Raw genomic sequence first — 14,085 nt, forward strand, 5'->3', positions numbered from 1 at the left:
CTCTCTCTCTCTCTCTCTCTCTCTCTCTCTCCCCCTCTCGCTCCCCTTCCATCTGTCTTTCTTACTCTCTCCTTTTACCCCACTCACGATTTTTTTTCATTTCCCTCTTGTGTTTTCCATCTCTTTCTTTCCCTCACCTGTTCTCCTATTCTCTCTCTTGCTCTCACTTTTCTCTTTCCCTCTTTCCCCATTTGCTCTCTCCTTTTCATAGTTCTCCCTTTTCTCTCTCTCTCCCCCCTCTTTTTCCTCCTTTCTCCCTGCTTGCTTTTTGTCTGTCCTGCTTTCTTTCTTTCTCTTGCTTTCTTTCTTTCTTTCTTTCTTTCTTGTTTCTTGCTTTCTTTCTTTCTTTCTTTCTTTCTTTCCCATTTATTGTTTCCTTTTTCCCGCTCTCGTTCTGAGTCTTTTCCTCCCTCTCTTTCTCTCTCTGTCTTTCCCTTTTTGCCCTTGCCCTCAGTTTTCCCCTCACATCCTTCTGTTCTCCCTTCCTCTCTCTTGTTTCTAGCTTCTCTCTCTCTCTATCCTCCCTTTGGTCTCAGTATTCCTCCTTCTCTATCCCCCCTCTTTCTCTCACTCTCTCTCTCTGTCTCTCTCTCTCTCCCCCTCCCCTTCTGTCCTTTCTTTTTCCCTCTTGTATTTTCCATCTCTCTTTCCCTCTCCTGTTCTCTCGTTTTCTCACTTTCTCTCTCTCTTTTCGTCTTTCCTCACTTGCTCTCTTCTTTTCCTCTCTGTCTTTCCTTTTTCCCTACTCTCTCTCCCCCTTTTGGCCCAGTTTTCCCCCTCACATCCCTCTCTCCTCTCTCCTCTCCTTCCTATCTGTCTCTCCTAATGTCCTATCTATTTTCATTACCTGCAGCGAAGGGCGCAAAAAGAATCGGGTCCAAAAATGTGCGAGTAATCTGTTAGGGAGCTATTTTAATGGGAATTCTTTAAACCTAATATAGCCAGTGGCTTCTGTGGCCTATTCGTCACTCAGATTAATTCTCCGTATAAAGGTATAATTAAAAGTTGTCCCGTTCCTCTCCGGGAATGTACCACTGTTTGCATGGGTTCAGATTTCTTTAACTCTGTGTAAGGGTTTGACAGTGTGCACTGAATAGTAATTCTCAAGGATTGGGACTCCTTATGAGGGAGCCTATTCTATGATAGCAGTGTCTTTTCATTTTGGAGAAAGATAAGCGAGCTGTATTAATAACATTTCCACGACTCCTCACTGCACATGATCTCGGTTGGTTGATATGGGCGTAAGTAGGAAAACATCTGCCAAGACGCCTCAAGGCTCCCATTGACCAGATAGAATCATTAATAGATTTGTTGTTAGATACCGTCTGGCTTTCATACTAGGTTCTGTAACTGTAATGCATCTTAATGACATGCCAGTATACAGCGTCAGTGTTATTGATGCAGCATGTCGTCTCCTGTGCCGCCTTAAGGGCTTCATTCCTTGTTTTCTCAATTAAGGCTGAGATGAGCTTTCGAGTAGATCTCACAGATCATTGATCACAAATAAATTGAAGCAAACAGACACTTGCACACATTACCATCTTAAAACCGCTCTGGAAATGAGATATTTGCCTCGTCCCAATACGTCAATAAGCTTGAAACTTTGTCGTAAGTGTGACTGCTTGCTTCTTCTCCTCTGCAGACATCAAAGACTCATTGATGCAGGCCCTAGCCAGCTATGTGTGTTATCCACAATCCCTCAGAGCAGTGGAGAGGATCCCAGAGGAGCAGTGAGTACCCAAAATCCTCACAGAGCACAGATACGGCACTATAATGATGTGCAAATGATCTACACTTAAAATGATTGCACAATTGAAGTAGTAGTTATTAGCACAATAAAGTAGTAGATCCGCCAAGACATGTCTGGTGTCTGAAGTTTGCTTTCTTTAGTTTAGATTTGGAATTACAAGACTAATGTAGCTAACAAGTAATGAAATCGGTAACCCTAACAATTAGCATTGTGTGAACTGCATGACTAAATATAATAATGTCCAGTGGCACCGCTGCCACAGAAAGCCTGGTGGGACACAAGAGACTGTAGCGGCAGCAACTGACTCATCAATGAAACTACTCACAAACCTGATCCAAACACGAACACATTCCATCAACAAAATCACAAATTCACGAATTAACGTGGTGCAGAGTGGAGACAGCAATATGAGTGATATGATAACAGCCTTAGATCTCACATAACCTGGTTATACAGCATCGCATTACAATTCGGAGTTACCTATCAGTAAACGATCATTGTGGTCTGCAAATACATAGCCAAAGTAACATTTCAGAGCAGGGAAACACGCTTTCCGGGCATTAGGAGTAACACGACTTGTAATAATGCAAAACGACTCTCCAGTGATGTTGACTGCTCGAAAAGAAAAGATGCACGACGATCTTTCACCTGGGCAAACTTGTCAAAAACTTTTCTCTCAAAGTCCACTAATCCATGAATGAATTCAAGTGATAGCAGACCAAGGGCGGCAAGGAAAGCAGGAGAATGTTTTAGCTACACTCACAGTTAGCCATGTTTTTCTCTTGAACCTCTCTGGATTGAAAGAGCAGTGTTTGTCTTTTCCAGACTGAATGATGTTGAAATCCTCTGGCTGTTGTGTCCCAAACTTTTAATCTCTGATTTCTGCTCTAATGGCTGAGTATTTTTTTTATCTTTTATTACATTTTCAACCTCACTCATTATATTGCCTTGCTGTTATGAGTGGCTACCATAACTGATAACAATGTCTAGCTGTGTAGCAACACCCATACCGTAAACGACATTTACGCCTGAACATATGTAAATTTATTATTTTTGATTGGCTGCTTTCAGCATGGGGCCATGTTGTTTTTATAACTGCTCACTTGGTTAGACGAGTGCTGATGCGCCTCGCGCTCACCATAGAGTGCATTTACACAACAGGTACAGGAAGATATTTGGAATGTATCAGGCAGCCCCACCACTGTCATATGTATAAACGCTCAACAATGTCAGTTACACAGTAAAAAATATGCATATTAGTTGTTATACGGAATTATTGTCGTGCACTGCTCCACAGCAACATCTGGTGGGCCAGGCCATACCGTTCTATTATCTTTTGGGGTCAGTTTGACCTCATTACTTTTTTTATTGTTAAATAAAAGATTGACATAATTTTATTTGCTTCATATTTAGTGACTTCTCCTAATTTAATGGGCGGGGGGGCACTGGGTAAGCATAACATAAACATGATGATATGTTTTCAATGTCCTGAACACATTTTGTACACGTTGTTGTTCTTTGGGGTCAGTTTGACTTCAGGTAATTCAGCTGTATAAAACATAAGAAATATCAACAATTTTACACACATTTGTTTTGGATGATATTGAGGTCACTGTAATGTGCATTTTTATAATCTTCAAAAAACTTCCCTCTGCTTTAGGGCCCTAATCTAACAGAACCATACCTGTAGTAGTGCGAGAACCACTGATAGTTCACATGACGTGAGCGAGGGGAAAACATAATTCCCATAAGAACTTTATTTCCCAGAGCTTTCAATTGCTGGGGTCAAACTGACCCTGAGAATAAAAGATGTTAGTAAATTTGAGAATAACAGGAGGATCAAGCAGCAGCAATTGTTTCCTAAAATTAATTTCATGAGCACAGGCCTTTAGCTAGAACAGCGATTGTAAATACATGCTAGTGAAAATAAATAAATTATAGCTGTTTTAGCTCAATGCATCAGATATTCATGCCACATCACCTCAGAGCGCAATTAACTGCTCAACTTTCCATGTAGTCACTGAAGCTAAAACAGCAAAGATGCCTGAAAAATCACGAGTATTTAAAATTCATGGATGAAAAGAAAAAGAGGCTAGTGTACCATGGAGGCACAGCGAGTTTGAGAAATGTTCTCAAGTATAGTGATCAGTATCTGAGTATCACCAGGCATCCATTCCACACTACCTATGAGATTTATTAGCTCATTTTTGGCTCTTTTTTTTCATTTTTAAAATTAAACAGTTTTATAGCGGGTTTAAAGTTTGACAGCACTACTGGCAATCTGCCACAATCACAAGTTTTACTGTCATATCAGAAAACAGTCTCCTCTACATACTGCTAATATGATGCAGGAGCTGCTCTGCATCTACCGCACCAAGAAGATCATCAGATTTTAGTATTTCATGTTTGAGTGTTTGATTTTAATGTGTCTCTATGGAGTTTATACTTCACTCAAGTGCAAGTAGGTAAAAAAAAAAGCATGGCAGGTTGGAAGGGCTTTTATTTTGATGGATGTAAGACACAAGACCAGCACAATGTTGTGGACTGAAATGTAAAATGGAGGCGTGTTTTTATTTTTATTTATTTATTTATTTATTTTGGATTTTTACTCAGTTTTCTTCCCAATTTAGTCGTATCCAATTCCACCTACTAGTTAGGACTCCCCCAATCACACGATAATATCAACACTAGGAGGGTGAAGGCTAACAGAGGCTTCCTCCGAGACCTGTGAAACCAGCCACCGCTTCTTTTCGAATTGCCGCTCACGCAACGTCATTGGACAGCTGAATCGCGCTCAGAGGAGAGCGCCAACCGCCAGATCTGTTACGTCAGCTAACTGATGCCTGCGCCGACTAGCATCACGTTGAGTGATGGGGGGAGAAGGAGGGGCCGTCCTACCCACCCAGTTGTGCTCTCTTGGACTCCCGGCTACGGATGGCTGGAGGTGTAATAGTTTTTAGAAACACAAATAAATAAATGCTTGAAATATTTATGTTTTTAAGGGTGATTTTGAGAATGAGTGCTTGTTTGGAAATACTGCCAAGTATTTGAAGCCTGCCAAATGTTGTTTGCGCCTTACTGTTATCTGTAACAGTGGACAAAAGTACATGTTAATGCTGAAAACTGTAGTAGCCAACTTAAGCCTGAATGCCATCTGAAACCACATAATTTGAAGTACATTTATGAAAATTAAGCCATGCAGTTTTTATGATGCTAATTGCGGTATAAACTTCCATTACTTTTTACCCTCAAAGCAGCAGTACAAAACTAAAGAAGCAGACCTTAGGCACCAAACATGTCCCAATAGCTATGAAAAGTTTAATAATTGGTTATTTTGTCTTGTATTTATATGCCATGTTTTGGTACAGACAGTTGTTTGATCTTTAATCTTTTTTCAGGCGTGTAGCCATGATGAGGAACCTGCTGGCTCCATATGAACAAAGGCCATGGGCTCAGACCAACTGGATCCTGGTCCGCCTGTGGAGGGTGAGCCTCTCTTCTCTGTCCTCTCTTCCTCTCTGCAGCTTCACTCCTCTTCTCCACCTCTTATCTCATAATGTTCCACCCCAGTGCAGGCTGATGCAGTGTGATACAGCTCTTATGTTGAGTTCTAAGTGGCTTCAGCTTTGCTATAATCATCTGAGCTTCCCCTCCATAAAAGTTAGTTTTAGGAAAAATAAACAAATCAAATCAAATCACATTTATTGTCACATCACATTTACAAAGGAGCAAAAGTTAGTGAAAATCTTGTGTGTAGCCCCCTTAGAGAACTTAAATATACAATATATAATGATTGTGACAGGCCTGCTTGTTATTAATTATGGTGTAATGGTTCTTATATTAACTTTATCTTGTTGCTTTACATTGACTTTAATGTTCACTGTGTTTCCTGGTCCTCATCATCTCTTTCTCTCTCTCTCACTCTCTCACTCTCTCTCTCTCTCTCTCTCTCTCTCTCTTCACTCTCTCACTCTCTCTCTCTCTCTCACTCTCTCACTCTCTCTCTCTCTGTAGGGCTGTGGTTTTGGCTACAGATACACTCGGCTGCCCCACCTGCTGAAAACTAAACCTGAGGATGCCAACCTGCCCAGCCTGCAGAGTGAGTGCTTCTGTCTTTGACTCTCAAATTACTCTCATAATCTTTTCTTTTTTCTTTTACATACATTTAGTCTTCCTCCTTCTCTGTTCCTCTCTCTCTCTTTCTCTCTCTCTTTCTCTCTCTCTGTTTCTTTCTCTTTCTCTCTCTCTCTCTCTCTCTTCTCTCTCTCTCTCTCTCTCTTTCTCTCTCTCTCTCTCTTTCTTTCTCTTTCTCCCTCTCTCTCTCTCTCTCTCTCTCTCTTCTCTCTGTCTCTCTCTCTCTCTCTCTCGCTCTCTCTCTCTCTCGGGATGCACCCTCTCTTTCCTTCTCCCTCTCCCATCTCTTCTCTCTCTCTGCATTTCTCTCTCTCTCTCAAACATTTGTCTCTCTCTGTGTCTCTCTCTTTCACTCTCGGGATGCGCACCCTCTTTCTTCTTCACCCTCTCCCTCTTCTTCTCTCTCTCTCCTGCATTTCTCTCTCTCTCTCTCTCTCTTGCCTGTCTGACTTTCTCTCTTTCTGATTCTCTATCTTTGTCTCCTTCTTTCTCCTACTCTCTTGCTCTCTTTCTTTCTCTTTCTTTTTCTTTTTCTATCATGGTTATTCTCCTCTCTCTCTCTGTCTCTGTCTCTCTCTCTCTTTTTCCACTGTTTTCCTTTTTCCTCTTTGACCCCCAGTGAACTTTTTTGTCTGTAACTTTGATCATTGATGTGATTAGCTATAGTTACTCTTTTGTATACATGCAGCTAATTTTGCCTCCAACATACAGATCTCTTAAATGTTCCTGTGTTGTTGTCTGCTGTGCTTCTCTCATTGTGGGCTCTCTTAACTCTCCTCGTTTTAATGTGTCTGAATAAGAGATAATAAACTACACGTGCATGTTTCTGTGCAAATGTGTCAATGCCTTCACGCTTAATGACACTGTATTAATGTCCTCCTTTCCATACCAAAAACAAAGCACTAAATCTTCTTCATCAGCATTGACATACACAGCACAATGCAAGCTGAGAGCAGCCTATTAATAGCATCAAAGAAAACAAATACTGAAAAGAGCCTTCATCCATCATGTGCTGTAGTTCACAGAGCTGCTTTCAAGGTACCTTTTTCTAAATTTGTCTCCGATTTTGTTCTCATGGAAAAGCCTTGGATGGTGCTGTATATTGTCAGGTATTGAAAGCAGTCTTGCTCTATTTTAGCACTCCCATTCTCTGAAGCCAGAGTAATTGCACCTTATGGTCTAATTTAGGCAGCTTTCTATTGATCTGGAAATAAAAAATGAGGTCAATTTATAATGGTCAGTGCTTGGACATAGCAGCTTCTGTGATCTATATAAACTTTATACAGGCCTTACATCTTCAGTTTGGTCACTTTTTTTCATTTTGGTCACTGTTTCACTCTTTATATATCTTTACAGGAAATCTTTTACCTTTCATGTAAGTCAATGGAACTAGGCATTTTTCCAGGTCATTTTGGGGCCGTTTCTGTTGGTCCATTCATCATGAAATTTACAGACAATGTAAAGGCCAACAGATATTTTCCAATAATGCAATTATGTCAATCTCTCTCTCTCTCTCTCTATATATATATGTATATATGTATATATATATATATATATATATATATATATATATATACGCCACAAATAGTATTCATAAGCCAACACTTTTTACAGCTGGGAAGGTGATAAGCAATAAAATAAGTTGCCTTAGCTCCAGCATGGCAGAAAAAATAATTTTCTAATTTTGACAAAATCTGATTGGGTGCAGTAAGTTCTGTTTCTGTCCAAACATATTTATTAGCTCTTTCTGCAGGCCCCTTGGTGGCCGTTCTGCCAGCTGAATGGAAATCAGCATGAGTATATTTAAGAAATGTGATCAAATAAAACTTTTTTCCCTGTAACTCTGCTATCAGATGAACTAACACAGTGTTGTCTCTCTGTGTGTAAAATGTTTTGACTCTGTCTTTGTGTTGAGCTGCTAGCAAACAATGAGGGGTGATGGGGGGGACTGAGAGCTCCCTGCTGTACAAACAACTCACACTTCTCCACAAATGCAGCCATGCAGAGATGAAACAGACAGCACAACTGCAGCTTTCTTCATTTTAAAATATCATGTACAACAGCCATGGATAAAAAACAGGATTTAAACACAGTAGTAACACTTTACAAGATCTACACAGACAAAGTGGGGTTCACTGCTAGTTATGTAAAGCAAACACATTTCCATCTAAATATATTCCTTAAATGTTATTAAAGAAAACAATGCAAAATACAGGAACAGATGTCTCTCCACAGCAGTGAAATTTAACAAAAAGGATCAAAGGAAAGTAACCGGTGGAGCCAAAGGCTCTACATTTTAGTGTCTAAATTGTGAAAGTCTTATGGCCATGAAAGGTCTGGGCACTGGCCAATGGCCAGTATAATCGGATCATTTTTGTTGCGAAAATGTATGAAAACAAACACACACACACAAAAGGATGTGTCTTTTAAGCTGCCCCTTTAACTTGCCAAAACTCATACATCTTCATAGACGGCGCATTATGAGTATGCCATTGCACTGTCACTCCTCAGTTTCCTTTGATGGCACACTCTGACCTTAATCCCTCTTCTTTAGTTTACCATCACTCTTGTTTTGGCAGCGTCGCTCCAGCTGATGATGGGAGAGCTTTGTTAAAATGCCCTGCGAGGTCGCTGACAGCACTTGAAAGTGTTCCTTATCCGTGCTGTAACCTTTAAGACTACAGATTGCAGCTCCCATCTTACCTCTGCTGGCAGCTACTGCAAGGACACTCTGAGCCTGAGGAGATGCCTTAACATACCACGTGTTTTGGCACATGAAGCACAAAAGCTGTGTGTGCTGTGTACGTGGTATTTCCCAGTTGTTTGTATGACTGCTGCCAAGATTGTAGCATAAATTATGCTTCCAGGTGAACAGGCTTTGTTTACTTTGCACATAAATTCATGAGATTTTTTGTTTGGATATCGTTCACTGTCTTTTTGCTTGGCAACAGAAACGAAGCAAGCCATATTAGTTGAACCCTTTTTGAATTTTAAAACTAGTTCCGTTCGGAGTGCGCAGTATATTTACCTGCCACTTTATTTGAAACCCCTACCTTGTAGATCCACCTTGCTGGCAGAGATTGTTGCCCATTTCTGTTAGTTATCCTCTAGGCCAGGGGTCGGCAACATGCGGCTCTGGAACATGCAGTCCTCCTGTGCAGTAAAATCAAGCTCAGCTGATCTTTTTTAACAAACTGTTCTAACACGATTTTACGAAAAACTTTGGAGTTAATGTATAACTGTAAATTAACCCATTTACCCTGAAGGTTGGCGAGCAGGCTGCTGGTCACCGTAGGTTGTGAAACTGTAGCTCCTCGTTCATAACCTTTTGTTCGAATTGTCCTGTTCCACCTTAAATGGTGCAACAGTTACATTCTGCCGCCTCAGGCACCATTTAAGATGGACTTCAGCTTCCTAAAAAATGAATGTTAAACATTTTACAAGAAACTGTTCTGCTTTTGAGGGAACGTTTCCTGATGGAGATGCGAGAAAAGCAAGTCTGCACTTTTTCGAGACATATTAAGACATATTTACAGCCAAGATGATAAAACGTTACTTCAATACAATGGACATAAAATGTTGTGGCTCCCAAGGTGGTTTGATATTTGTTAAAAGGATAAAATGGCTCTTCTTAACATTTGGGTTGCCAACCCTTGCTCTAGGCCTTCGTCAGTGGTCAGTTTCTGACCACAGAGTGCTCCATATTGCTGTGTCTGATGCACTCTTACCAGCACCACACACACTACCATGGCCGCTAACTACGATGTCTGTAGTCATGTGGTCAGAAATTGACCAATTATGGGGTAGAAGGGGGCTGTCAACAGATGGGCTACTGTGCCCCTTTATAGTGTGCCTGTAAGGCAGGTGGAGCTCATAAATAGACTCCAAAACATGTTTCTAATAAAGTGGACAGTCATTGTACATTGTTGGCTAATTATTATCTCACCGTTCACATCTGCAGCATAATATCACCAAAGGCTGAAATATACAAATAGATGTTTCAATATAGGAACAGCGGGACTTCCCTCTTATCCTAATGCAGTCATCAGCCAACATGTCTAAAGTTTGCTTTGTCAGACTTGCACTGGAGTTACAAGGCTGATGTAGCTAGAAAGTAGTGGAAGCTTTACCGACCTATTAGCACTGTGTGAACAGCATGACTCAATCATCACACACAACACACTATTCTCTCTAAAAATGGACAAAAGTATGGACTGAATTCCGTCTTCCAAATGGCTACTACTACTGTTTGTAGCTCTGTGACAGAGTACCGTGCAAAAGTTAGATACCATCTTTCATTTATTTAAAACAGCTGTTAATTTTCTCATTTTTCAGCTTTAGAAAAGAAACATATCTTAAACAGAGAATTGCAGAGAAGCCTTAACAACTGAATATAATATTTTCTTCAGTGTTTAGCATGTGCACCTTTGCCTTCTATTCTCTTTGTGAGGTTTGCTTTCAGTTTATCAAAGAAATCTACCAGGATGTTTTTCCACACCTCCAAAGTTCAGTTGTAGAAGTTGGTTGACTTTTCCATTTCTTATATCTGATATCTATCCTGTACCTAATCTCCTCAGAAATAGCTCCTGAAAATGAATGAACTAACTTGTACCATTTTGATTGGAAATTAACATTGGTGGACAGTAACGAAGTAAATGTAATTCGTTACTGTACATAAGTAGTTTTTTCGTTTATCTGTACTTTACTGAAGTATTTCCATTTTGGGCGACTTTTTACTTTCACTCACTACATTTCAAAGTCAGATATCTTACTTTTTACTCCACTACATTATGCAAAATCTGTCGTTCCTTTTGGCTTATGTGTGCATAAAAATGTAACATGAACACCAATCAGGGCACAGCGCGCTCTTTATTTTGAGCTTGTTTTGACCTGCTGGACATACCGACCCAGTGCAAGCATACGGTTCCACATCAGTGCAGCAGCGTAAAAGTTTGGGAGTGCCTATTCCAACGTAAATGACTGAAGAAACTTCTGACTTCAACCTAACTTTGTGTAAATAGACCACAATATAGAAATATGTACACGTATGCAGTTTGTGACTGGTTTGTGTCTTTTTTTCTGAATTTATACAAACATTTTCATTTTATAGTAAATTCGTTTTAGCTAGTTTATGTTTATGAACAGAGACCTACAGATGTAATATAGTAAAGGAAAACTAATTTGTGAATCTGTGATTAAAGCAAGTTTTATTAAACTTCAACTTGTAACTAAGTTGCAAATAAATCTTAAACGGAAACTTTGCTTGTTATTTCATATCCACTTGGTTCTACCTAATGGAAATTGTTTGCCTTCAGTGTTTTGTGCTTATGATAATTTTAATAGACATCAGCGTCAGACTAATTAATGACATTCTATCAAAAGATTGGATTACCCAGAGGGACACTGGAGTATTCTCACCTAAAATGAGTTGATAAAGCAAGAGTCTTGTTACAAAAATGATAATAGGACATTAGAACCATAATTAATCTTCAATACTTACACTTTTGATACTTAAGTACATTTGAAGGCAAATACTTTTGTACTTTTACTCAAGTGGAGGTCTAAAGGGAGGACTTCTTTTTTTTACTGGAGTAATATTTTACCTTGGGTATCTCTACTTTAACAAGTACATGGTTTGTGTACTTCGTCCACCACTGGAAATTAATTCATTGAAGGATGGTCTCCAACTTTTGCCCAGCACTGTACTTTTGTCCATTTGTATAGATAACAGTATCTCATACAGTGTCAGAAACCACATAAGTAAGTCTGTTTGAAATAAACAACTAAATGTGGGGTAAACTGTGAATTTGATTTCACTGTGTGAAAGTCTCAGATCATTAGATGGTTCATTATTCTTCAATTAAGTTAAATTCTGTCTTAAATTCTTCTTTGGTTTGATTTCACAAGAAGAAACCTTCCCGTACACACATGCTGCATCCATACCTAAATCAAAATCAGTGCCTTCTGCATCAACAGTATGAGACGGAATCCTGTAATGCATGACTTTACAACTTTATCTTCCTTCCTGTGACAGTGCAGAATGTTTCTGCTCGACTGCTGAGCCTTTGTTCTAGCTATGCATGAATTCATCCCCTCGTTTGACCAGCCTTGTCTCAATGCTAACGCTGTCATCTTTTCTCACTCTCATTTGCATGACTTCCAGGAGATTTGTCAGTTGCTAGTTTCCAAAGTAAGTTCTATTCCTTTTTCTGTTTTGTTTCCCATTCTTTCTCCGCCTCTGTTCTCCCTGATTAGAATTAGTGAAACTAATCATTGCATTTAGCTGCAAGCGAATTTGTAGAAACTACAAAAATAGTGTTCACATTGATGCTTCTACAGATGAATGTAGTTTGTGTCTTAATTTCTAGTAAAACTTTTCCTTGTTGCAAGTTCAGCCCCTCCCATTTCTGTCACCTTTGTCTGTAGAACGTGAATGTATTCCCTTCTATACACCGTTTTTGTTAGTTGACCTTTCTGTTATTCCTTTATTACTGTGCAATTGCGGGTATAGTCGAGGTGGGCATTATAACATTGTGGTACTTCAAAACATATTCACAATACTTTATATGCATCATAATATTAAGTGGATCAGAGATTTGAGAAGTTGGAATAGGTTACAAAAAAAATAAAAAAAAAAAACCTTGTCATACTATGAATACTATTGAAAAATTATGAATACCTTTTACATTCTGCACCACACTAAATCCAATGAAACGGGACTAAACATGCTCTCTTCTCTGCAGGGAACAACCTCAAATATACCATTTTTCTGCACATTTCTGTTTATTTGCTCAAGCTTAACATATTGGAAAATATAAAATGTACCTAACTTTTGCACAGGCCACGTTTTATGTTTTATTTTTCCCCCCAAGATGTTAAATTCAGCAAATAAACAGTAATTGTACATTGAGATGTGCTGACGTGTTCTTTGTAGAGGATGTGCACTGCAAAATATGGTATCTTGTCAAGTACAATTATTGTAAATATAGACAGTAAATCTAATATTTCTCCTGTTAAGACTGTTATAAGCTTAATTTAAGATTACCCACCTGATTTCTAGACATTTGTGCTTGTTTTAAGTAATTTTGTCAAGTAAATTTATCTCACTATATTGAAAGTAATAAAAAAATTAAAAAATTATGTAAAAAAAGTAAAAAATGTTGAGAAGTAAGCTACATAATCTTTTAATAAAGGCACAACCATCTCAAAATGGGAAATATTACATATATCAACTAGGTTTAGGATCATTTCACTTTACAAGATACCATTTTTTGCAGTGTGTTGACTTATTTTCACTTAGAAAATCAACAAAACGTTATTTGGCCAGGAGCATCAAAGTTTTGCATACAACTGTATCTGTAATATTCTCGAAAAGCATATTGTGACATAATGTGGCTTAGTTTATCATAATAACCCTAAATATCATCTTTATTGTTGCATATTCACCTTTATCAAGAGCATTTTTGACAGCCGTGGCCATCTGACTGTCTGAAGGCTCCGCCGTTTCTGTTGTCTACAAAAAAGCAATTTGCTCGGTGTTAATGTGATTCGTTGCTTCACAACTATTTCGAATGAGTTTATTTACTTGTTATCTGCTGTTAGATATTATTTATATGTCATTGCTGTCAGAAGAAAAACCCTCTTATTTCAGAAAAAGGAACTTTTATATTAGAAGGAAGTGTTTTTAACAATATTTAACAATAAATGTATATTTTTTGTTTTGGATAACTTCTGTTGATCCATTCGACACAATTCATCAAAATTTAAACACAATGTAAGTGGCACTGACTTTTTAAAATTATGTAAAAAAATGAAAAACAACAAAAAATTGAGATATGAGCTTTTGTTTTGACATCAGTGTTATGCTAATGATTATTTTGTTTAGATTATTAATTATTTTGCGAGATTTTGCTACATGTATGTGTTGTCCTGCTCACATTGGCACTAAACTGGTAAACAGCCCACTCCTGTGCATACTAATACTAATAATTACTCCCTACCTAAGATACTGTGGTGGGTCCCTTTTGCAATTCTACTTCAAATTGGTTCTCGGGGACCCCTAGACTGTCACAATGCACAAGGACAGATAAAAAATATGGACCGTCTAGGGGACCCTGAGGACCAGATTGAAGACCACTGCTGCACAGTATGTGTTAACTTATGTTCACTTAGAAAACCAACACAACATGTAATTTTACCAG

At 38.7% G+C, this 14,085-nt stretch overlaps 1 protein-coding gene across 4 annotated transcripts in view; it reads left to right on the forward strand.

Annotated features, from left to right (window-relative positions):
* LOC118799887 (E3 ubiquitin-protein ligase RNF123) overlaps positions 1–14,085 on the forward strand; it is a 191,228-nt gene that overhangs the window by 47,897 nt on the left and 129,246 nt on the right. For all 4 annotated transcript variants that reach the window (XM_036559966.1, XM_036559970.1, XM_036559968.1 and 1 more), the window contains exons 29-31: positions 1,643–1,730; positions 5,149–5,236; positions 5,765–5,849. In XM_036559966.1, the coding sequence (XP_036415859.1) occupies positions 1,643–1,730; positions 5,149–5,236; positions 5,765–5,849 (261 nt within the window). The remainder of the gene's footprint in view (positions 1–1,642; positions 1,731–5,148; positions 5,237–5,764; positions 5,850–14,085) is intronic.

The sequence above is a fragment of the Colossoma macropomum genome, unplaced genomic scaffold, assembly GCF_904425465.1.
Source record: "Colossoma macropomum unplaced genomic scaffold, Colossoma_macropomum, whole genome shotgun sequence".
NCBI classification, from domain to species: Eukaryota; Metazoa; Chordata; class Actinopteri; order Characiformes; family Serrasalmidae; genus Colossoma; species Colossoma macropomum.